General features: G+C 39.2%; 2 protein-coding genes across 2 annotated transcripts in view; one reads left to right on the plus strand and one right to left on the minus strand.

The window, feature by feature from the left end:
• LOC144651636 (rotatin-like) overlaps positions 1-1,243 on the plus strand; it is a 41,735-nt gene extending 40,492 nt beyond the window's left edge. The window contains exon 34 of the mRNA XM_078511576.1: positions 512-1,243. Coding sequence (XP_078367702.1) covers positions 512-603 — 92 coding nt within the window. The 3' untranslated portion in view covers positions 604-1,243. The remainder of the gene's footprint in view (positions 1-511) is intronic.
• A 1,170-nt stretch (positions 1,244-2,413) lies between these two features.
• LOC144651680 (ribosome biogenesis protein bop1-like) lies at positions 2,414-25,838 on the minus strand. Its single transcript, XM_078511629.1, has 25 exons — positions 25,573-25,838; positions 25,332-25,478; positions 15,305-15,478; positions 14,793-14,903; positions 14,055-14,095; positions 12,708-12,825; positions 12,379-12,480; positions 11,566-11,673; positions 11,427-11,478; positions 10,868-10,920; positions 10,696-10,754; positions 10,283-10,385; positions 9,790-9,870; positions 9,467-9,536; positions 8,897-9,029; positions 7,959-8,056; positions 7,029-7,114; positions 6,713-6,773; positions 6,423-6,472; positions 5,975-6,049; positions 5,507-5,609; positions 4,973-5,057; positions 4,072-4,179; positions 3,511-3,581; positions 2,414-3,005 (listed from the first exon to the last, which is right to left on the minus strand). Exons 1-25 carry the CDS (start codon positions 25,627-25,629, stop codon positions 2,923-2,925), a joined length of 2,229 nt encoding a protein of 742 aa, XP_078367755.1. The 5' UTR covers positions 25,630-25,838; the 3' UTR covers positions 2,414-2,922.
• Position 25,839: the final 1 nt, after the last annotated feature.

Here is a 25,839-nt window from a genome sequence, read left to right on the forward strand (position 1 = left end):
TAGAGAAATGTTCACGCGTCAGACAATCAGTGAATTAATTTACCCGTATTTAGCGTCGCTAAAAGAAAATTAATCTATGAGAGCCATTAAAGTAACAAAATAAATAGCACAAGTACATTTATCGACCCCAGAGCTCTTGTCTTTTGCACGTGACTGACGGTGACTAACGGCGACGTCAGTCATGCGCAAAGAGAAGTGCTCTCAAATCGAAAATGGCAGGAGCAATATAGGGGGTTCAAGCGGTCAAGAACAGTTTCGTTCAGCTCCTCCAAGATAAATTGTTTTACTTCAAGAAGTGGGTTTCATCTTATTTGCCCATTGCTATCTACTATCAATGTCAGGCCCGCCCTCCCCTTGAGATATTTCAAGTCACACCCCTCCATTTAAACGAATATCAAATTAGAGGCTATTAAATCAAAATAATTATTTTTACTCGAAAAGTACACCGAAATCCTTACAAAGTGAAGAAATAAGACAATTTATCACCTTTTGCAACGGTTGTTTATTTCAGGATGTGAACAACCCGATGCTGAGGACAAATACAGCAAAATGTGCCACGAGAGTATCAACGCCTTACAGAAAATGTTTTCAGACCAAAGATGACATTGATAACATCAGACGTTTATAAGACGACATTATATATCTCACATACTATTTATTCGCCATGTATATACATGTGTTTAACGGTGAGAAAGGAGTTCATGTAAGCTACTCAAACACCAATACCTTGAGTTCAGTACAATCTTGTACCCAGATTTCTCTAGTGATTTGTGTAAAGGCATTGAGAGTTCCTGGAAAGATGGAACCATTGTAACAAACAAGTTCTCGCCTACGCATTTTAAAGTTTTCATCGTGGAATGAATAGAGAAATTAAGTTGTAATGGGGCACTGCTGACCATAAAACATCGTTAAGCAAGACGTTTTTAGCAGGGAATCGTAGGACGACGTTAAACATAAACTTTACACTCCACATTTATCCTGGAAGAAATAATCGACGTTCAGCTTTGGTATGATTTAGGTTTGATTTCACGACAACAATAATTTCTCAGGATCTTGCTATTCGAAGTCAACAAAGTATCGGTAAACATACGTTAATAAAAGTGGGTCTTCAAAAGATGAAACTTTATGCACATTCTGATTGTCAGGAAGGTTAAGTGAACTTTTAACCTAGGCAGCCATATCATTGTAAATTGAAACAAGATTTAGACATGATGTTTCTTGGTGCAGTGTTGTAAATAAAGGAAAATGTACATATCGACTGGTGATAATGGTGAGGTACGAAAGAATGATCATGCGTCCTGCTCGAGAACATAGTTTGTCTCTAATTTCGATTCCGAATGAAAGTTAAACCAATTGACGACACATCTAAACTTTCTTTCACTTTTTTCGTATATATTTTTGCAGTTGGGATTGACCGGGTTTTGTTGCATTAGTTCGTATATTTAGTGACAAGTATTTGGTAAATAATTGCTAAATACATGACACTGGGATATTTTCATACTTTCAGTTTCAGATTTCCATGAGGTGCAGGGTTCTGTATGAACCCTGCACTTCATTCTAATCCCCAAAGTCCTCTTTTAGCTTCGAGGTAAACTTTTCGGCTGTGTAAGCCTGTGTACGCAGACGGATTTTGGCGTGAAACAACAGGCGAAAATCAGTCTGTGCTCACAGGTGACTGCAGCAGTGGCCAGGCAAAGCAGTTCTTGTTTTTGGCTATGTTCAACAGGCAGTAAAAGGCTTTAAAATTATTTACTGTTTTCCGGCTCCGAGGTAAGAATAAACGACGCGACAGCACTGACCCAGTGTTGTTAAAATGACAATATGGCGGACTGTTTCTCCCAAACAGTCCGCCATATTGTCATTTTACAACAACCGAAGAAGATCAGTGAAACTGATGACGTCTAATATTCAACCTCGGAAAGATCGGAAAAAGTAATTTTTAATTTCTTAAGATGAGAGGTGAAAGTTTCAGAAATAGGATTAGTAAAAGGCTCCTTTTAGGGAATTAGGGGTGGCGCAGTGGTGAGAGCGCTCGCCTCCCACGAATGTGGCCCGGGTCGTTCCGGCCGGTACCGCCCGGTGCCATATGTGGGTTGAGTTTGTTGGTTCTCGTTCCTGCTCCGAGGGTTTTTCTCCGGGTTCTCCGGTTTTCCTCTCTCCACAAAAACCAACACTCCAAATTCCAATTCGATCTCGGATGCACGTACACGTCTTTACGAGCTCCTGAGCTCTTTCGTGTCACGTGGGTAAATAAATTACATTAACATTTTTTTTTTACATTTCTTCCCAGGCGAAATATTAATACAAAGTAAAGCTTGCAGTTCATAGGAGTTAAGAAGCTAATCAATAAGTGGGACTTTTCCTGAGAAAGTTAAAATACGGAGCAGATTACTTCAACAGTGAGTTTGAACGAAAGCGACAACTTCCAATCCATGATGTTATATTTTTGAACCACATTACAATTTCCCATGCCACTTAGCGTCCAACCAGGCTTGCTTTGTAAACAATAACTACACAGCAAAAGCATTCGAGGGTCTCTATTTACATTTTCCTCAAGTGTTTATAGCAAATCTTCATTAAAAAAACCCGAACAGTTTACGAATGTTATTGTCCAATCAAGTTCTCTGAAGCGTGTGACGTCAGTTGGTCGTCATCAGGATACGTCATGTTCCTTAGCAACCTCTGACAAATATCGCCGGCTCAGGATATTCTCCAAAAACAGGATTCCGACTGGAAAGTGTTCACCAGACGCCAAAAGCTACTACAGTGTCAGTACTTCGATATCTATCACGCTTACATCGACTCAACTCAGTCCCGTAGATTTAATCGATTTTGGGGATCTCTGTTTGAGCGCGCGACAGTAATTCACCACAGGTGACTGAGGCATTCAGTGTAGTCTGGGGTAGAGAAGGAAGAGAAGTGTCACGTGTACAGTCGGACAAGGTGATCTGCGCCAGCAGTGAAGATCCATGGCTGACTTGGATGAAATTGGCAATCCAATACACCTGCAATAGACACACGAACAGTTACAGATATGATGCGAGTTGCAGAAAAGACAATGACAGTACACTTGGTACAAGAAAACTTCGGAGTGTTTACAATGATTTGTCATAGGAGAAGATGAGAGAATTGGATGTGATGGGCACAGTTCTCGCAAAGTCTCACATGGATGGCTTCCTATACTACAAAAGAACAATAAAACAAACTACTAGAACAATGTTCCTAGCCCCAACAACAATAGCAACTGCTACACTCACTAGAGGACCAGTATAAATGCAAGCTTACGAAAGCTGCTACACTGCTGGATTGGAAGGCATGCTGCTTCCTTTGAAGGCTGCAGTTTTGCTACATATGAATTACTTTGGACTCACAAAATAATCAGACAGCTGGATGTGGAGAAAAGAATGAAAATCTCCAAAAAAAACTTCCCTGATTCCAGTAATTTATCAAGGCGTCAGAGCTCAAATCATACAAATGGAATAATGACTGCAAACATTGCAGTTAACCTACCCAGTTCTCCTTCCACTCTGTGTCCTTTCAAGACTTTGACAGGAACTATCAGCGGGTTCTGCATCAAGTCACTGGAATGAAAGAGAGTTGCATTAACCAACTAACAGGCAAAGGAACAAGTGGCTTCTTAACACAAGGGAAAGTAAGAACTATTAATTAAGCATATAAAAGGAAGTTATTTTCTATTGCACGCCACACCAGTAAGAAAGTGGTGGGAAAACAAGCGGCGGTTTTTGAATGAAAAGTAGTTTTTGATTGGGTAACAACGAATTAGAAACAAGTAGGAAAACAACACGTGTTTTCTTCACTTCTTGCGGTGAACAAACTCGTTTTGTTACAAGGGCAAGTAACCACATGATGAAAACGTATGGTCCATTTTCCCTATGTAAGGGCACTTCATAATAGCCCAATTTCGATATTGAAAAAATAAAACACTACGAGGCTCTAGGGAACAAACGCCAAAAACCCTATAGTTTTTTTCCAGATCCTCGTACTGAGGTCAGTAACTCAAAGAGTGAATGAGCGCGCGGTGAAATTAGGTCGAGAAAGACTACCACTTACTTGAAAATCCTTCCATGACATACAATAACCGTCCCGTCATCACTAGCGGACGCAAACAGAGGATAGTGACGATGAAAAGCAACTTGACGTAAAGCTTTCTTATGACTCCTGAAAATGATGAAAAAATTAAAGGGACTTGGTCAGCATTGTCACGATATTTTAAGTCATTTTTCTGATTACTTCCAAATTGAAGGAAACCTCAAAATAATAGTTGTGTAATGAAGGAAAACAACAAAGGAGTAATCAAAACCCGAAAATAACCAAGGATGGTTTCGTATGACGAAGATTAAGACGGATTACGACTGACAAACTTGAAAAAACTTGCCAGTCTTTTCAAAATGAGTTGTCCGTGACTGAGTTCCTTTAAAGTCAGTGGAAGAAGGACGTGAACCTTTTCATGTTTGAATTCTATGTAATCAAATCTTCCAGTTTATATATTTCAAACATTTGTATTGAAAGTGGTTGAAAGTGAGGTGCAATAATTGCATCTAAAGGTTGTTTTTGAAAAAAAAACTACGCGAACTTGACAGTTACTTAGCGTTGACAGTTCTTTCTTTATGTACCAGGTATGAAGGCATAGAAGATTTGTCGCGGGACGTCATCGATCACGCTCGTTGCACATGACAACCTCGCTTCCAATCAGCATTCGAAGAGCGAGAGACGGGTTCATTTTCGTCGCTTCGTCTCACGCCCCTCCAGCTCCGAGCTCCAAAGAGCTAAACCGCCCGTTTTCCAGGGTACACTGTAGCATTCTGTCAACTATCGTCGTATAAGACCGACTGTCGCCTGGCATTTGAACTTCTAAGAGTAGTCGTAAAATCTACTGTAAAGTCTCTGTCTCGTGACAATAGCTTTTTGAAGCCAAAAACTGCTTGTCACGCCAGAAGACGTGATCGCTTACCGTAGTGTCTTGTAAGGCTTGGTCGACAAGTCCATATCGAACCAACATAATCTACGATCATAGCTTCCCACAATCAAATTGTCACCTGAAAAAAAGGTGAAAAAAGACGTCGAAGGTCAAAAGTAATAGTTCTGAATGTCCAAAGCGAAAGTTCAAACACATGGACGGCGGAGCATTTTTCCAACTGGGGGGGGGGGGGGGCTGACTAGTGACTTGAAGTGGGGACCTTTAGAAACTCTTCTCTCATTAATTCTTTATTTTTTCTGTAAAAGTAGGAGGGGCTAAAGCCCCCCCGGCTCCGCCGTCCCTGAAACACTGAAACAAGCTGCACTGCCGGGTCCAGACCTTGAACTAAGGGGCCTTTTGTTTTTCGTGTGTAAACCAAAAACGATTTTAGTGGGGGGGGGGGGGGGGGGGGTGGGGGGGCTTAAAAAAATGTCTTTTACCAAAGGCATTTATATCCCCTAGATCCGCCACTGATCTGTACAAACGAATTTCGAGCCTCAGGCGAAAATGGTTTTACAAAAAGCCTACCTTTGGGATGAACAGCCATGCTAGCAATCCACTTCACATTTGAAACGAGTTTCTTTGTCAGTTCCTGCTTTGTAAGGTTGTACACTCTGATAAAACGCTGTGTCTAATGAAGAAAGGAAAATGTGAGACAGTAAAAATAGGAACGAAACTCAGAATGTGCAATTGCACATTTCACGAAAGGCACAAAGTCTGCTCAAAGGTTTCCTCTGTTGCTACACCCCAGGGGAGGTTTCTAATCAAATGTAGCCCCCCTCCCAACCTCCCTTAGCAGTCACCATTGGTCAACTTTTTAAAAGCACAGCTAGCATGCAGACAGTGGCTATATTTATTTCTTCCAAATCTAAGATTCTTGCTGGTGTCAATTCACTGTCCTCGCAAATCTATATGTCGTATTAATAATAAAAAATATATATATACGTAAAGTGAAGCAGTAATTGATGACACTGGGTTCCTATGTGTATTACTTACAGCTACAAACAAGAAAGGTCTGGTTGGGTGGAACAGCACACGCTGGATAAGACCTTTGGCTTTCTTGAACGGACACTGATAGGTAGAGAAAAAGAACTCGGTTAAGATAAGCTATGCTACATCAACTACATGTAACACGCAGTCAATAGCATTGCTACAGATAAGGCCACAGTTACAGGTCATCCAGCAGTCAACTGCTCTGTTGTGTGGAAAGGCATGTCGCGACGATAGGGGTAGTCACAAGGTCAGAATGACCGAAAAATGATGCCTCATTTACGTGTCATCTAACACGTTCACCGTTTCCAACGTACATACATGTGGTGGGGTACCACTAGCGCGATTTTGGATTGAGTATAGTAAACCAAAAACAAAGTAATAACTCAGGCCAATCCAGTAAACTACAAAAATTGAAGCAAATGCAGGTCACCAAATGTTAGCTAAAATGTACCTGACTTCGACGTTTCGTCATCTGATGTATAAACACAGATTTGTTGCCACCTAAGAGAAAATACATGCTATTAGAAACGTGTTGTGAAACACGGTGTAAACAGTACAGTGCAAACCTCAATCAATATAACGTTCTAATGTGTTCGCTACATCCGATCTTTAATACAAATGTTATTGAACTTTCAAAAAAAAAAATGGAGAAACGCGTTTTGTCCACACTAATTCCGATACACTCCGAGTTTGATTTTTGCTGTATCGTGGTTCGCCGCAGTAAAATACAGTATCTCTTACCCTGAGGCACAACCGAAGCAAAATAGTCTCCTTTTGCATGCCATGTGATCTGTGATATGACCTGTTAAAAAGCAAAAACTACATAAGCCATTGATTGAAGGGATCAACACAAAGCAGTGCCAGCGTGGTGACCCAGGTAGGGCGGGAGATGAAAGCGCGGGAAAATTCGCGTGATCACGATTGCACCTGATTGGCTATAGAGACCACATCTTCATTCTGATAGGTTAGAGAAAACTGCACGAGTTATCTGAAACAATCACGGCCACGCAAAGACCAAGTGCGACCAAATGGTGAATCACTCTAAAGACAGCATTACCTTGTTGTGTTCTATAGCTAAACGTTCTCCATTCTTGTAGTCCTCCTCATTAGCAACTGACCACTGTACACCTGATTCTTTCCCAGCTGTTAAGTAGATTGGTAGAATGGAAGAAAGATGCGATTAAGTACAAGAGTGAAGTGTTGCTTTAGTAGAACACAACCGATATACCGTATTTACTCGAATATGCGCCGCCCCCGAATAAGCGCCGCCCTCGAATAAGCGCCGCATTTCGGACAAAAAAGTTAATAAGCGCCGCCCCCGAATAAGGCAAGCGCCGCAGTCCCGGTGCGGCGCTTATTCAAGGAAATCCGTTTCGCTAGAAATAGAACTACAAAGCAACTCTAAAACAAACTTGAACATTTCTTTCCATCGAAAGCGATGTTCTGCAGTTCAAAGTGCTTGTTTAACCGCTCGCCCATTAGTTTTTCTATGGAACATTCTTACAATATGTAGTTCTGTAAATGTTGTGAAGGCCGCGATCTTTGCCAAGACAGCTAACGCCTTTTTTCTCTTCAGCAAGAGACGAATTTTGGCAATCAAAATACGCTATTTAAATTACTGTAAAGGATTAGATTCTTTGTGGCGTCAAACTTTTTAATAAGCGCCGCCCTCGAATAAGCGCCGCACTGGAGGCGTAAAAAATTGAATAAGCGCCGCGGCGCTTATTGGAGTAAATACGGTAAGCTTAAAGGAGCTATGTCACGGACAACACATTTTGAAATAATAAATTGGCAACGTTTTCAAAATTGTTGTTCAAAATTTGTCTAAATCTTTATCAGTACCATTTTCGCCGTTGTTTTACTCTTTTCTTTTTTTTTTATGTTAGAAATTATTATTTTGAGGTTTCCTACAATTTAAAAGGAATCAGAAAACGTGACATTGCTCCTTTAATAAACACTCGTGTGTCATATCAGCCTTGTACTTTACCTTCCTCTTGAGGAGTGTATGATTCAATGAGTTCATCCGTGGCTGCACACAACAGTTTGTCTCCAAGAGAATGATTCACTATTACGGCTTTGTGTTCTCTGTCAAGGAAAAGATGCGTTGTTTGTACAATAAAGACAAGTTGGCAAGAAATGAAACAAAAGTTTTTGGAGAAATGTGCTTCCTGACGAGACTATTTCAATGCATCCAATAAGAGTTCAGCCACGAGAACCAGCAATCAAACTTCACACAGAAAGAACACCTGTCCAATATTTTAGAAGGCAGAGAAGGTAGGGAAGTCTTTTCCCACGAGACTGTGCCTTCCAACTAAGATAGAACTCACTGTATAAATTTTATCCCTCCTCTCCCACCCAAGGAATAGGGAATAGCTTTTAGAGCGGTTTTCAATTGAGTGTCGGAAGTAATCCGTATTTACTTGGGTTTGGCATTAAGCCCGGGCCAAACGAGGATGAGAGTTGATGAGAGTTCAAACTCTCGCTCTCGTTTGGCCTGAAACTCCCATGCGCTCTCATCGACTCTCATGCTCTTGTCGACTTTGAACGTGCTCAAATTATCATGAGAGTCGATGAGAGTTTTCTCTCGTTTGGCCCGAATTGATGATAGTCGATGAGAGTTGACAAGAACTCTCATCAACTGTCATCCTCGTTTTATGGCCTGGGCTTTAGCTACGCTTAGTGTTTGGTTTGAAAATCTTGCGCCACTTCCTTAACCAATCAGGAGGTGAAACCAAAACCAATTGTGACTTGCTCACGCATTTTTTCCCGCGCTTTGCGTCGGCTACCTGTATTTACTTTTCATATTTATTGGTTCACTGGATTGTCTGTGTCTTTTGTGATCGCCAAGAGTGATTACTTTGGTTTTGGTTTTACGACACTCAATTGAAAACTGCTCTAATGTACAAAATCCAAATGAACACTTACACAGCAATAGCCAAAAGAGTCAGAGAGGGGTTTGGGTTCCATGCCATGCTGTGCACAGCACCACCACACTGCAAAGTCTTGAGGCATCGACCTGTGCACACCTCCCAGAACTTTACAACCTTGTCATCACCTCCTAGTGGTAGATTAAATGAAGGAAAAAAATAACATGAACAGTAATTCGACACTAACGCCACTATAAGCCTAATGTCAGTCTATGTATCCAGGCAGCAGGTGAGAGGAGGGGTGGATTTGCCACTGAAATCTATAGTCTGCATTACAACCTCTAGCACTGCATTCCAATTTATGCCATGTAAGTCTCCCTACAAGTCAGTTTACAGTCACTTTTCTCGTCACGCCCTATGAACGAAATTTCTCTCGAGAGGTATGCAAAAATGCTAACCTTCACCTTAGTGAAAGAAAACGAGGCTGAGAATTGTTATCTTTGTAAAACAAAGCTTTGCTTTATTACAAGATTAAAGAAACCTTTCATTTCTGATTAGTTCTAAAACAAAATTATTATTAATAGTCTTTTACTGCGACACGAGTCAGAAATTTTATCCCATGCAGTACCTGAAGCTATCCACTGTCCTGATGGATCAACAGCAAGACACCTTACAACTCCTGTGTGGCCTTTGTACACCTAAAGACGTACATAATGTTCACGCACATTGAAAGTTTGTAGTTCATAAAACATGTTACTGCAGCACCTATGCCACTATTAATCGCATACATGTAGGTTTTTACCAAAATATATTTAATTAACTAAAAACTGTAATTTTGTCTTTGACAAAATAAATAGATTTAGAAAGAATTTTAATTTTGCCGCTCATACTATGCGAAGATATCACCTTAAGTTATTTTAAGGAATGTTAAGAGTTTGCTCTTTATCTTACAATAGATTCTGTTGAAGGGAACGGCTGCAAATCCTTTGGCCTTGGTAGTTTGGGTAAAAGATCTTCAGGGTTAACTTGCACCTACCAGAAGAGAAGAAGACAAATAATTACTAACAATACATTGCACTCTGCTCTGTGCACAGTTTACATCTCAATTACAATGTACATGTATGTACCATAATGATTCAATGTGCTGTTCCAGAAAATATCCAATTACTACTCCCAAGAGAGTTTGTTTGGTTTGAACCCTACCCCCTTGTGCCCCTGGTCAAGGCTCAAACCGAGACTGCTTGATCCAGAGTCCAGCAGGTTAAACATTAGGCCACTGTTGGCCGCCAGTTGGCCAACAGTTTGCTGACAGGTTTTTCTGGAAGCTGTTCTTCCCTTTAACCTGTGCATTGCATGGCTCACATCAGTACACCCAACAAAATGAAGCAACAATCTTTGATGGACCAGACATAAATCAATGCTTTTATTTGTTATAAAGCCTTACCCTCATCTTTCTCTGCCTTGGACAGAGGTACAGATCTAGACATCTTTCAAATCTTTCTTGGATAAACTTGTTATAAGCTGGAACAAGGCGTAGGCTGGAGTATCTTAAAAAAAAAAATAAAAAAATGTAGATAGTAATCACACTTAAACTACATGTAAATTGGCCAAAAGACACCACATCCTAACCTTATTATTACCTGAAGAAACTACTTTTAAATAGTTTCAACATGTGGTGTTTTTCACTTAATAATATGAAAAGATCGCAAGGCAAAGCAAAGTTTGTTTTAATTACTTAATTACATCTTTTCATTTGTGAAGGACAATGTAGTAATAAAATACTCCAAAATTAAAAATTAAGAGGAAAAAATCCCAACCACTTAATTTAATACACTATAAAGGAAGATGACCACTAACTTTTTTGGAAGAAAATTCTGTGGTCTGTCATCAGGGTCCATGGCTTCCCATGCAGCAATCTGTGCAGGAAAAAATGCAATAATGATGAGACACTGTGAATCCTGACCACTGAAAAGAAATTTTGAAGTTCAGTGATTAAAAGCTTCTTTAAGCTTCTTGTTTTTATACACACCTCTTCTTCAGTTGGTAAGTACTCTGGTGGAGGATTGTAAGACTCTTCATGACCTAATAAAAATAAAAGTTTAGGCAAGTGGATCAATGAGTGAAAAGTTTGAGCACTGGCTGGGGTCACTGTGTTGTGTTCTTGGACAAAAAACTTTAATCTCACAGTGCCTGTCACCGCACCCAGGTGTATAAATGGGTGTTGGCAAATTTAATGCTGGGGGGTAACCCTGCGATGGACTAGCATCCCATCCAGGGGGGGGGGGGGGTAGAAATACTCTTGGTCATTTTATGCTCTGAAACTGAGATCTATACACAATGTAAGCTCTGGCCTGATGGGCCACTTAGCTCAAAATAATGCACAGACTTTACCTTTACCTTACCTGCCCAGGTCTTGAGCATAGAATTTTAATTATACCAAAACAACAACCTGAATAAACAAGCATCGCATTTCGTATGCTCAACTCTTCCTCTGCTCAAGATTACTATTATATCAAAGATTTCGTCAACCCCAAAATGTCAAACTAAAGAAAGTTGTAACAAAATTAAGAATTCAATTCATTTATTACCTGGAAGTTTCATTTTGGGTGCTGGAATGTGCATGTTATGCCGTGGTTTAGACTACAAAAGAAAAATAAAGAACAAAAAGTTAGTTCAGGATTCTTTTGCAGTAGCCTTTATAAGTGAGGAGCCCTAAAGTTAACAAACCTGGTCATCTTCTTTGTCCCAGATCAGATAATATCTCGGCTTATCAGCCTTTTCATCTTTTTTGGGTTTTATCCAGCCATTCCTGATTGCTCTAACGATCTTCATAACCTGTTTAGGTAAAATGGCAATACTGGTCATGCTAAATATTAATTACCACTTTCTAACAGTGTATAGCATGGTTAGCTCTTACAGTGCCCCACTTGATGTAGAAGTTTGAACAGATTTGGGCAAATTGTTGAGGCATCCTGACAAAATTTTTGGGGTGGGGGGGGGGGCTTTTCTTCAAAAGCTAGAGTTTTGCACTGGCAATAATGTGGAGGACCATTTTGTTCCAAATGCAGATTCTATGTGTGTTTACATGATAGAGAAAATTGGGTACAGACCTGTCAAAAAATTGGTCCGACCAGACGATTTTTGTAGAAAAACAGTCAATTTTATGTGGGGCGAAAGGCGCCTATGGCGCCGTGCAAATTAAAAAAGTTGACTGTTTCCCTCTACCAGGGTTGTCAAAATAAGCCAGCAACCAGCGCATTTCACCGTCTATTCCAAACTCTGTGCCGGCTACTCAAAATATTAGTAGGTCAGTTCTGAGTGTGTGTTATCAAGTTCTGAGTGTTTCGTAGCTGCCTACTTTTTGGTTGGAACCTGCTACTTAAAAACCCACTGAAAACCTTGCCTACAAATTGGTGCTCAGGTCCGGTCCAATTTAGTTTTCTCTATCGTAAAAAAACGCTTTTAAATTAGAGTCACTTTTAGCTTTCTACTTAAAACATATATTAAGTGGACCATCCTTCTTCAGAGTGACTGCCTTACCCTTTTGTGTTCCCATTTGGATGGAATGTGTCGTGCCTTTGGTTCAGGAGCGTTACTCAATGGGTGCAGCATTTTCTCACCAGTGAAAAAATCCACATAGGGCTGGTTAGGAGGGAAAGAACAAAATACAAATTATATAACAAGTGCCCTTAATGTAAATATGTCTCTATTATCTTTTATTATCTTACAGCCAGTAAGGAACACAATTTTGATTCTTGTTTATTTTGATTTGTTCTAGATTGTGATAAATGAATATATGAAATAGAAGAATTAAAATGGACTGGACAACAAATTAAACCACAACAAATTGTACTACATCAAATGCATACCTCATATGGATCATATCCAGCACTGGGGAATTGGGAATTTTGAAGTCTATCAATTATATCTAGCTCCTCATTGGTTAAAACAACTTCCTTCATTGTTGCTTTGTCTCGTACTTTCCTCCTGTGAAAGTATGTATTATAATATTATTATTGGTATAAGAAGTCAATAAAAAATTCTTATCAGTACATGATTATTATTGAATATATTGACTTAATATATTGATTATTGACCCAATGTTATGTTCTATCACACACTTACTATGTAAAATGCAATTTATTTGCACTGCAACAACTCATAATAAATAGAGGATATTACAAGGTGGCGAGAAGATATGAATTTTATGTTCGAGTGGCAGAAACGATATCTCACGAGTGAGCGTAGCAAACGAGTGTGATATCGTTTTTGCCACGAGAACATAAAATTCATATCTTTGAGCCAACGTGTAATGTTCTTTTTATTATATGGAGACCAGATGTAGTTGACATTGCCGATTTTTATTTCATTGTTTTCGAATAATCGAGCCAGTTTTACAAATCAGCGTTCGTTTTTATAGAAAATTAAATACAAAGCACCCGTGCCCAGAATATAGAAACACTAAAAACTGAATTCCGATCAAACAAAATACTTGTCAACTATTAAATAACACATAAGAACTGAAAACATTACTGACTTTGACTTGAATCCGATGCGGCAAAGTCTTGAAGGCCGATCGATAGTTTTCAACTGCTTTTGTTTTCTTCTTTCCGACATCTTGCAATGGTGAAATCCCTTGCAAAGAATTCCCTCTAAAAACCTTGAAATCGTCAAGGTTTTCATTATCGTGTACTCATTCTTAACTTTTTTGGAAAACTCATTCTTTTTCGTTGCTTAGTAAACAAATTAAACCTTCGTGTCGATGCTTGCTAACAACAAACGACACAAAACCAAGGTCATTCAGCAAAATAGAAATGGGGCGAATCGTGACGTCAATGAGCGATATGTCACTCGCAAGAGTGTCATACGGAAAATACGCCACTCGGGTCCCAGATGGAGTGGGGTATGGAATCTACGAGTGGTTTAGTTCCCAGTAAAACACTCTCCTCCATATAATAAATTAAAATATTTAACATGTAAGTTAACTCATAAGTTAAAATAAGGTAACAAAGTGTTGTTACTGATTTAACTGTTTTTTATCAGTGTTTATGCCAAAAGAACACACTTGAAACTCAGCTTATATCATGAACTACTGAAAATTATTCCAATACAGGTCTGTTAATAATTTTTCAGCATCATAGGTCTGCAATCCTTTTGCATGCATTGCGTGCCTATGAGTTATTAATTACATTTTATAACTGTTGCTGAATGCTTACCAGTAGTTAGGGTCATCCATTTTGGACAAGAATTCATCCAGCTGAAAACAAATTCACATGGATGAAAATTTAATATATAAAAAAATCAATTTAGGGAAGAAAGAACACAACAATAAGGCAAAACATGACAATAATATCAATACATTTAAAGAAGATTTTTTAAGCCGATCTGTTTTTCTTTTCTAAATTTTTCGGTGACATCTGTTCACCTTCATCAGAGTTAGTAAAAGTTTGTTGGAGCTTGTGCTACCAATCCGTGCGTTAGTGTGACATTTTAATTTTGAATTAACGGCACATAAGCGCGAGGAAAAGCTTTGCGTTCGTTGATAGCATCGCTGTCCAAAGTGGAGTGCCACGACTCCAAGAAAAGCCTCTTGCTGTAATTGACTACGCCACGCTCGAGGATCTGGGCGTCCTTAGGATGGATGTTATATTCCGTTGACTTAGCATGCTGTTTGATTGCTGATTCGCTATTGCTCGCGCGGCCTGGATCATGTTCGAATTCGGCTCCGCGCGAGGACCACGAGCACTTGCTTTCCCCGATGTACGTAAAAGAGCAGTTGTGGCACTTCACTTTGTAAACAATTCCTGCCATTCGGTTAATCGCTGGTCTATCCTTCGGCTTTCTGAATACGTGGCCTAATGTTCTTACAATACAATACAGTCTGTAAACTTTGGGGTTGTGGAAACGTGACAATCATTACTACCAATGATGTTCTGTGCATTATCAATACTAACCTCGTCAGCAGTGGCAGGCTTTAGAATTCTTTCCCCATCCAAGCTGTATCCTATATGTGGATATTCGTTATACCACTCTACAGGAATGTTTCCTATGGTGTTTCGAGCATCCTGATATAAAATTATACAGTAAAAAATTGTAGAGTAGGCCAATGTATCAGTGTTGTATTTCAATGTCAACAATCTGAGGCATTTATATATAATCACACCCAAAAGATAACTGTAAATGTTTAAAGTAAGTTTCATGTTTAATGCTTGTATGAATCAAATGATACATGTATGGTGCAGTTGTAACAGTTTTGACAGGTCTTGTGTGACGCTTTTGGAGTAACAGTTTTGTGGTAGAGCCTGTTTAGGGACAGACCATTAGTTTTTAAGGGGGCGGCAAGGGCAATTATCAAAAAATTCTTGCACAAGAAAAGTTGAAAATAAAAATGGTCTGTCCCTTATGAGATACAGGGTATGTAACTTTTCATTCTTGTTTGAAACAGTAATCTTTTTTTTTACAATACCTCCTCATCAGATGTATTGTCTTCATCTAAGGCTTCAGTAAGTTTCTTTTCAATTTTCTCTCTCTGATTATTATTTTGCTCAGTATGATCATTCTCAGTGCCTTTCTCTTCATCCTTATCTTCTTCCTCATCACCATCAATGGAAGACTCACTGTCATTTTCTTCCTCTTCTCCCTGAAGGGAGAAATACACTGTTTAAGGCTGGTCATGAAACTTTGTTGAGTTACTAAGTAAACAAACATTCTCTTTGTGCACTACAATGTTATACTTCAGCTATGTAGTCTCTCAGATTGGTAAGGTAAGGTGAGGTCTGTGTTAAGCCTAGTGGCCCATCCAGGCCGGAGCTTATCCCGGTTTCTGTAGCATGAAGTGACCAGGAGTATTTCTACTCCCCCTGGATAGGACGCTAGTCCACCATACAACTGTAGGGTGACCCCCAGCATTAGTTTGCTGGTACCCATTTATACCACTGGATAGAGAGAGGTGCTATGAGAGTAAAGTGTCTTGCCCAAGAACACAACACAATGACCCCAGCCAGGTGTAAACCCGGAATGCTCAATCTGGGGTCCAGTGCACTAACCATTAGGTTACAGTGCGTCCACAGTCTCTCAGATGATTGTATGATTACCCCACAAGCAAAGTTCAAAAGTAACAACCAATTAGACACACCACACATAGACCTCCATAGATCTACACTGTGGTTGGATTAATTTTTATCCTTGGTACAAATTGGTATTTTCCTTTGTTTTATATGTACACCTAATTGCAATAAGGTTGTCATAGAAAAAAGGAACTCAGAGACTCAAAGGACAGTGCAGAATGCAACATGGCCAAACAATAATTGACAGTATGATAATAATTTTCCAGGGTAATTTCGCTTGAGAATAAGTCAAATGAGTTCACCTTTCAGTCTGAAACGCTGTTTCATGTGTACTTGTAAGATGTTGAAAGACCAAACGTGACAACTAAATCACGCGACAACCTTCATCCGGGAGAAAGATTTCCCTTATTGAAAATTCACACACGCGGCCGACCAGTTGACACAATTAAGAGTCGATTTTTTTAGTAAAGGAAGTTTTCAAACATTTGAACCGTTGTGTTTTACGTTAACTTTCGTTAATTTGAGAGTTTTTAAGCAGTAAACGTGATACTTTAACTTTTCGTGCAAACTTATGTAACATGAGTCTAATTTAATTAAGTAGGAACCTGCCGCATTGAAAATCACAGGGGGAGGGAGGGCCACAGGTTTGTTAGCTTTGCTATTTAGTGTTACCCTCATTTTTAAATAAAGTCTTTATTTATTATTTATTTATTTATTATGGCACTAGGCTTAGATAACATTTAACTTTCGTTGGTTTGATTTTCAGTTGGGTATGGGTCGCACTTGGGAAAAGTTTTCATCTTTGCTGGTTAAAAAAAGAAAAGAAAAAAAAAACAGAAAAACTTCTCAGACGTCAAAACAGCAAACGTGATACTTTTCCTTTCTGTGTAAACAAATGTAACATGACACGTTTGTTTTTCTCCAAAACTTATGTAACGCAACACTTGTTTTGGCCGAAAACATATGTAACTTGATACATTTCTAGGGCAAACAGGGCGACATCGATTGAAGTTGTTTTGCTTTAATTAATAAAACTAATTATAACGCAGATATTATCGATAAATCCAAGAAATAGTTTTTCAGATTGGGAGATATAAGGTTACCTTTTAAAGACTAGTCGGTATGTTTTAAAGTTAAAATCGAATGAACTATCATCGATAGCGGCAACAGAATAAGAACGTGCCATTTCGTGACAATTTGGCATCGATGGCAGCTGTTTTGTTTTTAATAATTAAGCCAATTTTTCACTTAACTTAATTAAGTTGCGGTTTCAACTGCTCGAAAGACGTTTCTCGAAAAGTGAAGAACAAATCAAATAAAAAAAAACATCTGTTTCGAAAGGTTTTTAAAAGCGCGTTACAGCTTGGATATTTGTTTCCTGCTTATTTTTGCATGCTTAATTACGAAACCGCTGTGAAAGTCTCAAAATCTAATTTAATTAATTTGCAGTTTTAACTTGGCGTTACGGAGTCTGCAGGAATCCAACCGCAAACGCGCGATGCATGCAATGTTCCTGAGAATAAAACGTAGTCGAATCTGCGCATGCATTTGGCGCAAAGTACTTTGCTATCGAAAGAATAGTACCACAAGGAGAGCAAAAGGTCTTCTGAAACAAATATATACGTTTGAAATCTTCACATGAAAATAACGTAGATATGCGCATTCGTTTGGCGCAAAGTACTTTACTCTAGAAAGAATAATACCACAAGGAGAGCAAAGGGTTTTCTGAAACAAATATATATAGTCCATGGGCCCGAGCACATTTTGGTACCATTCAAAGGGACAAATTATGAGTGGTATCAGATTAAAGTGCATCAGAAGGAGTTTCAAAATTGAGCTGATAGCAATCACGAAAGAGTAGCTTAATAGGATTTTTTAAGAGTATAAAATTCTCCTTCTGCATGAAAACGAGGCTAAAGTTGTAATACAATTTAAAACTCTTATTATGGTCTATTTTTGCTCAATTTCATCTTGCAGTATTGGAAACATGATTATTAACTAGTTCTCTCAATAAATTGGTAAAAGTTTGAATTAATCACTAAAACAGAACAAAATACTGTTTGAAGGTCCTGAATTGCATTCTGGGTAAATCCAAGATGGCGGCGGCTTTGCCTTAGGAAGGTGTGCGGTTATTTTGGTCTAAATTTTTCGATTTAAATCCCCAGAAAAGGACAAAGACATCTCTTAAAAAAGATTAACATTGTATTAAAAACTTTAGAAAACTATTTTTGGCAATTTTGAAGGAATCTAAAAGAGAATTATTTATACAATTAACTTACAATATCAGTCCAGAAATATTTCGCGAGGCGCGAAAGGGTATCAATGTTGTTCTGATTTTTGAAATAAACATTTGTTTCGCAGACGTTATTTAGCTCGGTACTGGTTTCCTGATGTTTGGGCACTGCTGTCTTTTTTCGGAAAAGCTAACAACTATGTTGGAAAACACAGTTTGTTCTCTACAGTCGTACGCAAATAATTCAAAACTGTTTGCGCGCGCCAAGATGCCCGCCAAGATGGCACGTGCGCGTGTGAAAGATGACAGAAAAAAAGGAATAGTGGTTGTTGCCAAGAGAAACAAGCGCTTTAAATTGAAAGATATTACATTGCGCTGTCCGGAAATACTTCATTACTAAACCTCATTGCACCATGGAACAAGGACGTCTTGAATTGAATGGGCTGAGGCATCAGAGGTACAGTTAGTCTCTGTTGTGGTATGGGACCTGAAAGCGATTTTTCCTAAAGGATTCAGTCAATATGTCTCCCGCATTCCCAATGAAAACGTCTTTGGGGCATTTACGGCAGAAGTTGTAATATATCGCTGATATTTCCTGTAATCAAGTTTGATTGGCTAATGCGAGGACAGGTGCGCAGAATAGGGAAAGGAACCTGGTTGGTGGGGTGGGAGAACGCGTGGCGAACTCAAAGAATGTCAATATAACCACGGAAGAGTCGTCACTGACTGACCAAAATGATAAAAATGCGTCGTAAAATATGGAAGACAGATGCGTCCTTTGTAGGCAGTAGTCACCGCACCTCAACTTTTACCTTAAAATCCTCTGTACATCGGAGAAACACCATTCAGCTTCAGTGGGGTGAAAAATCAACCCCTTACATGTCATTTATTGCAGTGATGACAACAGCGACGATTTAAAAGCACCACAATAGATGGAGACTGAATTGAAATCAGTCCTCAATATTGCTGGAGAAAGGGAAATTCCTTCTATGTTTTATCACCGCAAATGTTGCCGTTAATGCGGGAATTAGATAAGCTCCGAAATAAAGGCGAGGCGGTTAAAACCCCACCGAAAAAGAAGATCTTCAAATGCGAAAACACAATCTATGATTAGAAAAAAAATGTAATTAGAAAAGCATATATATGAAACGTTCCAAAAAATATAGAGCCTTTCAAATTTTCGAGCAGACGAAACTGTCGAAAGACTGTACGCTCTCATTGTGAGCAAAGTTGTCGAAGCTGAGGAGGCAGCTAATAGTTACTCCTGCATATCGAGTACAATGCTTGACTTTTTGAAGAATTTAAGATTGTTAAAGTTACAATTAAATTAAAAGATGTTATTTTGTCGGCACGCGTTCATTTGGTGTCACACAGATCAAAGACTCCACTACTAAAAAGCACATTTAACAGAGCTGAAACAAGAATTCGGGAGTGTAATGCACTTTGAGAACTTGCTTAACATTGTCATCATCCGGTCATTATCTGTCCTTTTCGCGATTGGCGACGCAAAAGGCCTCCAACTCTCCTCGAACTGTTTGTAATTGACTACAGCTGGCCAGAGGTACAACATATTCTTTACCATCAATTATCACAATAAGGGAGCAGCACCTAATGCAACAGTATCGATGAAATTAAGGAACCTAGTTAGTACATTTGATATGCAATTATTTCACAAGAAGCTGTTCAAATAACATGACCGCACAGCCTATTCACTAGGCATTCTCAGCTCATTAGCAGTGACACCTTTAAAGAACGCCTGGCATGGGGACAAGGCTGGTCGGGTCACCCTAGCCGTGAGAGCTGTGCAAAAATGTAGTCAATGTTTCAGAAGAACTTGAGTTACATTCTGATATTGTATTGGAAGTGTAAACCGCCCAGGAGGGAGCTATATGTCCTTCTCCCAATTAGGAAATTAAAACGGCACTTTGTCTCCACAAATCCTGTCCTGACTCAAGAAAATAAAAAACCACTACCTCAGAATAACACCTCCCTTGCCTTTCTGGAATGTCCTACAGGGTAAGTGGTATCGCTGTCCAAGCCTGACACTTTGGAACCCATCTCCCTCAGTGACAGTGGCTAAATTAGCAAGAGACACTTTAACCATTGCAAAAATCCCTGTATACAATGCTGTGGAGGGGGACAGGAAGGCAGGAGCCCGGGAGAAAAGGGGCGGGGAAGCGGGAGGAGAGAGGGCGGGAGGCGGGATTCTTAAGGTGTTGGGACCCGGGAGAAAACGAGTGAAATTTCGTAACATTTCATTATATTTCGCAATAGACATGGAACAAACAAGAGAGAACAGCTATGGAAAGGGGCGGGAGGCGGGAGTAAATGGTACGGGAAGCGGGAGTAAAAGGTACGGGAGGCGGGAGGTTCAGACCCCCCTGTCCCCCCCCCTAATGCTGGTTTAGCGCTGTAATCCTCGAGTAAGAAAATTATGGAATAATATTGAACAGACGATAGAGCAAGCATAGAAAGAAAAGTTGCTTTGAATTTAACTGCACCTTGGTGCAAAAGTGAGAAAAGCAGAACGTAAGTAGTTGGGCTGGGTTGACTAATATATCAGTCCGCGAGGAGGAAGTGCCCAAAAACAATGTGGTCAATGTGCCCGCCGCTGATAAGCCACAATTTTTGAAGTTCCTGTTCTTGAGCTCTTCGGAAGATTTTTTCTTCAAAGACGTCAATTTATTTATTTTAAGAACGGAATGAAGTTGAGTACGAAAAGACTAGACAGCTTTAAGTTCTATGATGTTCTAATTTTTCAGAAAGGGAACAGCGACAATTTCTCAGTCAGAATCGTTAACCGTTGTTTCTTAGTCAGAACCGGCATTCAAGCCTGAATGCCGTCTCGTTCCGAATATTTTGTGAGATACACTACCACATTTCACAGGTTTCGAAAGTTTGCCAAACACGCTGTAAGTTGCTCGTGTCGACTCGTGGTGTTTTCTTCTCAGTTAAGTTGTTCTCTTCTGTCTAAAGAACTTCGGAATTTATTTAATTATGATCTCGAGTTGTATCCAGTTTCCATGCTTTCACTGAAAACGACTTTTATCATTTCTCGTAGAAATAATAGACCCGTCATAACATGGTCATATCAATGTTATAGAAACTGTTTGTTCGTATGAAAAACGTCCTTGAAAACTATTGGTTTATGGTAAGTAGACAAAATTTGTGTTTGATCGAGCCAAGTGACCCATCAGGCCGGAGCTTGTCCCGGTATCTGTAGCACGAATGCTAATCCCCTGGATGGGATGCTAATCCATCGCAGGGCTATCCCCCTGCGGTAACTTCGCCAGTACCATTTATACACATGGGTGGAGAGAGGAATTGGTTTGTAGAACAGGTCGAATAAAAGCTCTGTGGCATTCTTTACAACCGAGTTATTAAGACAATAATTTTGAGACAAAACAGTGTTTAGTATGCAGCCTTAATGTTTGTTTCCCTCTTAAATTTGGGGCACAAATAGGGCGGCCAAACAAATGCGTATCATCAGTCGAGAAAATTCTTCCATTAATATTATTCACAATAAAAGTGTAAAATAGCGTTCTCTGGTTTAAAAAGTTAAGAAAAAATATGAGCTTTCGGCTATTTTACTATAGCCTTTGACGAATGTAAAAAAGATAAAGCGCGTGGTTGGAAATATATACAAGGGAGGGTGTGAAAATAATTAAAAAAAAACTAAAATACAATAGAAGTGTAAAAAGCTAAAAAAGGACAAAAAAAGACAAATTAAGAATTACAATAAGATAGAATATTGTCTTGGTAACGGTTTGGAGTTATTGTCTGCGCCGACAGTTTTGGCAGTGTGCCAAGATTCTAGTGACATTCGTCAAAGGCTATAGTAAAATAGCCGAAAGCTCATATTTTTTCTTAACTTTTTAAACCAGAGAACGCTATTTTACACTTTTATTATGTCTCATCCTGGTTGCAGTTCAATTTTTAATATTATTCACCTTCACTTAAAATTATTTTAGATATTACTTTGTAATTGATATCGCTTCTGTAATTGAACAACACAATGAAGAATACACGTTTTCTGTGACAATTGAGAAACACGTTCATCCGGGACATCGCAAATGTCAAAATGCTTTATCCTCTAAACAAAGCACTGAATCGATATCAAATTTACAAGATTTTTATGTTCTTTATGTCAAGAATATGTAGAAAGAAAGAGTTTATAGGATACACCGGCAAGATTTGTAATTTGAATGACGTTAGATAAAAACCTCCACGCGCTTTAGTCAAATGAGGCCGCCTCTCGCGCGCATCTGTTGGCTCAAAATGCTTTCATTTTTATAAAAAAGAGAGATCAGTATAACCCTTATTAACCTCAAATACTCTGTCCGTATTGTAAAATACAAATCCTTGTTTTTTTCTCCCTGATTTATTTAAAAACTTGGTCCACATTTTGAAATTTCAACATCAATCTCGATATATGAGAGGTCTAAATTGCAATCCGGCTTTGTTGCCATGGAAACCATACAGAGAAAAACCCTTAAGTGCGGCCAAAGCCCTTGACTAGCATCAGCTGCCTTTGCTGTACTTTGTCAGGCCTCTCTCACAACATTTACGTGCTTGAAGTTTCGATAAAGTGATTATTCATTACCCTTCGAGCATTAAAATGCAACATTGATTTTGGAAAGATGACGTCAGAAATCACGTGATTTCAGCAAGAAAGCTACTCTTTTGGAATTGCTATCACATACCAAAATGAACTAGAATGTTCAAGGATTCGAAAAATATATGATAGCATTTGTCCCTCTGAATGGTACCAAATGCCTAATTTTGGGGTCTGGGCCCATGGACTAATACCTTTGAAATCTTCATATGTAGGTAAAGTAGATATGTCCCACGTTTTACCTGGGGCGTACGGTCAGGTGCTCCCCACCCCCTACCCCCTCCACAAATAATAATTAATTAATTGATATTAATTAATTAATTGGCAATTAAAAGTTTACACTATAGTGCGTTAGCGCTTGAGGGGTTTAGTAGACGACTGCCCACCAAACCATCACAATAGTGCATTCTGCACTAAAAAGTCAAATGGGAATTAATTAAGCGCATGCATGAAATTTATTTGTGCAAATGGCCTCAAAATGCTTCAAAATACGAATCAATCAATACGAATCAAATCTTGTTACAGCATAAAAATGTGGACTTAAAAAGTGCAGATAAAACTCGTGAAATTTCTGTAAATGCTACCAGTTATGAAACTAAGCTAATTAATTCCTATTTACCGTAAAGTTCCGTGTATAAGCCGCACCCGTAGATAAGCCGCACCCCCGATTTGGAAGCTCAAATTTTGGAAAAAAAAAAATATACAGACCATAAAGTTTGAAGTTCAAGTGAAGTTCTGTTGGTAAACAATCAAGGGCAAACAAGCACGGTTTCGATACACTGACGCGGTGGTTGTTGCAATGTTTAATATAAAATTAAGTCTCACGAAAGCTAAATTTCACTTGTCATACCTCCTTTTTAGTTTGAGTTCACAATATCTTAAACTTGGATGCTCTCTTGATATCATTTTTTCGAGATTATCACTTCTAAACTTTTAGGCCTAAAACACTTGTAATTCGTTCGAATCGTTAGCGAATGATAAATGCTTAGTAGCCAAGCTCTGAATTGTAGAGAGGAGTCTGGGCATTAAAAACAAACATGGCGGCATTTTCTTCGGAAGAAACCACGTTTTTATTTCAAGATTCTTGGAAAAACTGCTACCCGCAACAGGATAAAAACTTCATGCAGAATAAGAATTTGTTAATCCAGCAGATGTATTTGCTGTGAAGGTCAATAAAAAACCGAAGCGGTCGGCCATTTGCCTTGTGAGTATTTGCGTTTATCTCGGTGCCTTCTCGCACGCGGCGGAAAGACATGATTCAAAGTGACTGGCACGCTTTACTGCAAACAGCTTTGCAGAGGAACTAAAAGGTAGTGAACAACAACAAAGTTTTCAGGTTGTTATATGTTTATTCAATGACGTCTTGAGAAGTTTTTTATGAATATTAATTAGGCCTTTGAGAACTCCAACCAGAGATGTTTCCGTAGATAAGCCGCACCCCCAATTTTTGACTTGAATTTAGTGGAAAAAGGTGCGGCTTATACACGGAACTTTACGGTACCTTTTTTCTTTTTTGCTTTTTTCTATGACAACGTTATTGCAATTAGGTGTATATTATCACATATTACCATACACCAGAACAAAGGGAAGTATTGATTTGTACAAGGGTAAAATTGAATCACAACATCTATGTCAATTCAGTATTGAATTCTTTGGGTGGAATCTTAGACCTCTTGAGGCCTCAGGCTAATTGGACTGTGGTCCTGTTGGCAGGGGTATTTTTCTGAATGCCAAACAGTGAAATCAGAATGCAGAATGGCAAATCCCTAATAGTCCTAATAGCCTACCCTAGACCTTAACACTAAACCTAACCCTAAACCCTAACACCTAGGTTTAGGGTTAGGATGGGTCAAGGTAGTAACGTTCAGTGGGCTGTGACTAAAAGTGGGACGGGGACGCGACATCGGGGATGGTGACATGTATGCATTCACCTTTTCGGTTTGACAAGCAAAGACATGGAACCAAAATCGTTGACGTCTACTCCCAAATCAACTGTCACGCACATCTTTCTTTTATGACACCTCTGGAAAAATTGTGTTTTACACATTCAACACAAAAACTGGTTCAAATCTGTTTGGTTATCATGTCCCCGTGTCACTGATGTTGTGTCCCCACCTTCCCATCCCTGAGCCCACATCCTTGAGTCCCACGTCACTGAAACCCACAACCCTGAGTCCAGGCCTTTGTCCGGCATCTCAAACATGCGTCCTCACGTCCCAGTCCCCATGTCCCCGTCCCACTTTAAAGGTGGATTTCCACTGACGCATAATTTTTAATGTGCGTGAAAATATTTAAAGACAATGGATGAATGACTTGCATACACATTTACACAAGTTGTCACGCACATAAAAAATTATGCGTCAGTGTAAATCCACCTTAAGTCACAGCCCATTCAGTGTTCTGCAATAAGTACTCGGCATTTGACATTCTACAAAATACCCCTGATGTAGTCTTGCAGCCTAGCTACATTTTGTATATTACATTTACATCTCATATGTTAAGCCAATAAGGACAGCAAGGTCGATCTTTTTTACATTATTAGTTGCTATCTCGATAAATTTAGGTATTGTAGTCTCACCGAATCCTGTTCATCTTCTTCATTTTCTGACGTCTCTGATTCACTCTCTAACCCAGAATAGTAGCTTTCTTCACTGTCCGATGAGTCTGCATCCTCTTTGAAACTATCTGGGCGATTGTTATCAAACTGAAATAGATTTCCTTCGGCCTTAAAAGAACAGAAACTCAATTATAACTTTTAACTTATTAAACTTTGGCTGACCACAGAGCAAACACGTGAATTTCAGAAGTTTTCTACCGACCTCTTTGGGGATCGTCTCCTTGTTTTGAACAATCTGATCAGAACTTCTTTTCGGCATTGCGCATACAAGTAGATATAAAAGGACGAAATAGACTATTCCCTTTTAAAGAAGCTTAAATTTCAATCGAGAACACGATCGAAGAAGCCAAATCACAACAATCCGCCATGTGCAATTTCAACTCGTCACCATTCCTTCGGCCGAGTTTGTATGGAAATCCGCTGGGCAGTAAAGCGCGGGCGTTTCTTCCAGAATTTCTTCTCGTTGATC

Source organism: Oculina patagonica, chromosome 4 (assembly GCF_052425735.1).
Source record: "Oculina patagonica isolate OP01 chromosome 4, crgOcupat, whole genome shotgun sequence".
NCBI classification, from domain to species: domain Eukaryota; kingdom Metazoa; phylum Cnidaria; class Anthozoa; order Scleractinia; family Oculinidae; genus Oculina; species Oculina patagonica.

What these genes read in the sequence shown, in the direction of transcription:
- LOC144651680 (XM_078511629.1), bottom strand. Translation starts at nt 25,629, where the DNA reads ATGCCGAAAAGAAGTTCTGATCAGATTGTTCAAAACAAGGAGACGATC. An exon ending in AGGAGACGATCCCCAAAGAG is followed by an intron (nt 25,479 to 25,572) that starts GTCGGTAGAAAA and finishes TGTTCTTTTAAG; the next exon opens with GCCGAAGGAAATCTATTTCA. An exon ending in CAAGGCAGAGAAAGATGAGG is followed by an intron (nt 9,871 to 10,282) that starts GTAAGGCTTTAT and finishes CTCTTCTGGTAG; the next exon opens with GTGCAAGTTAACCCTGAAGA.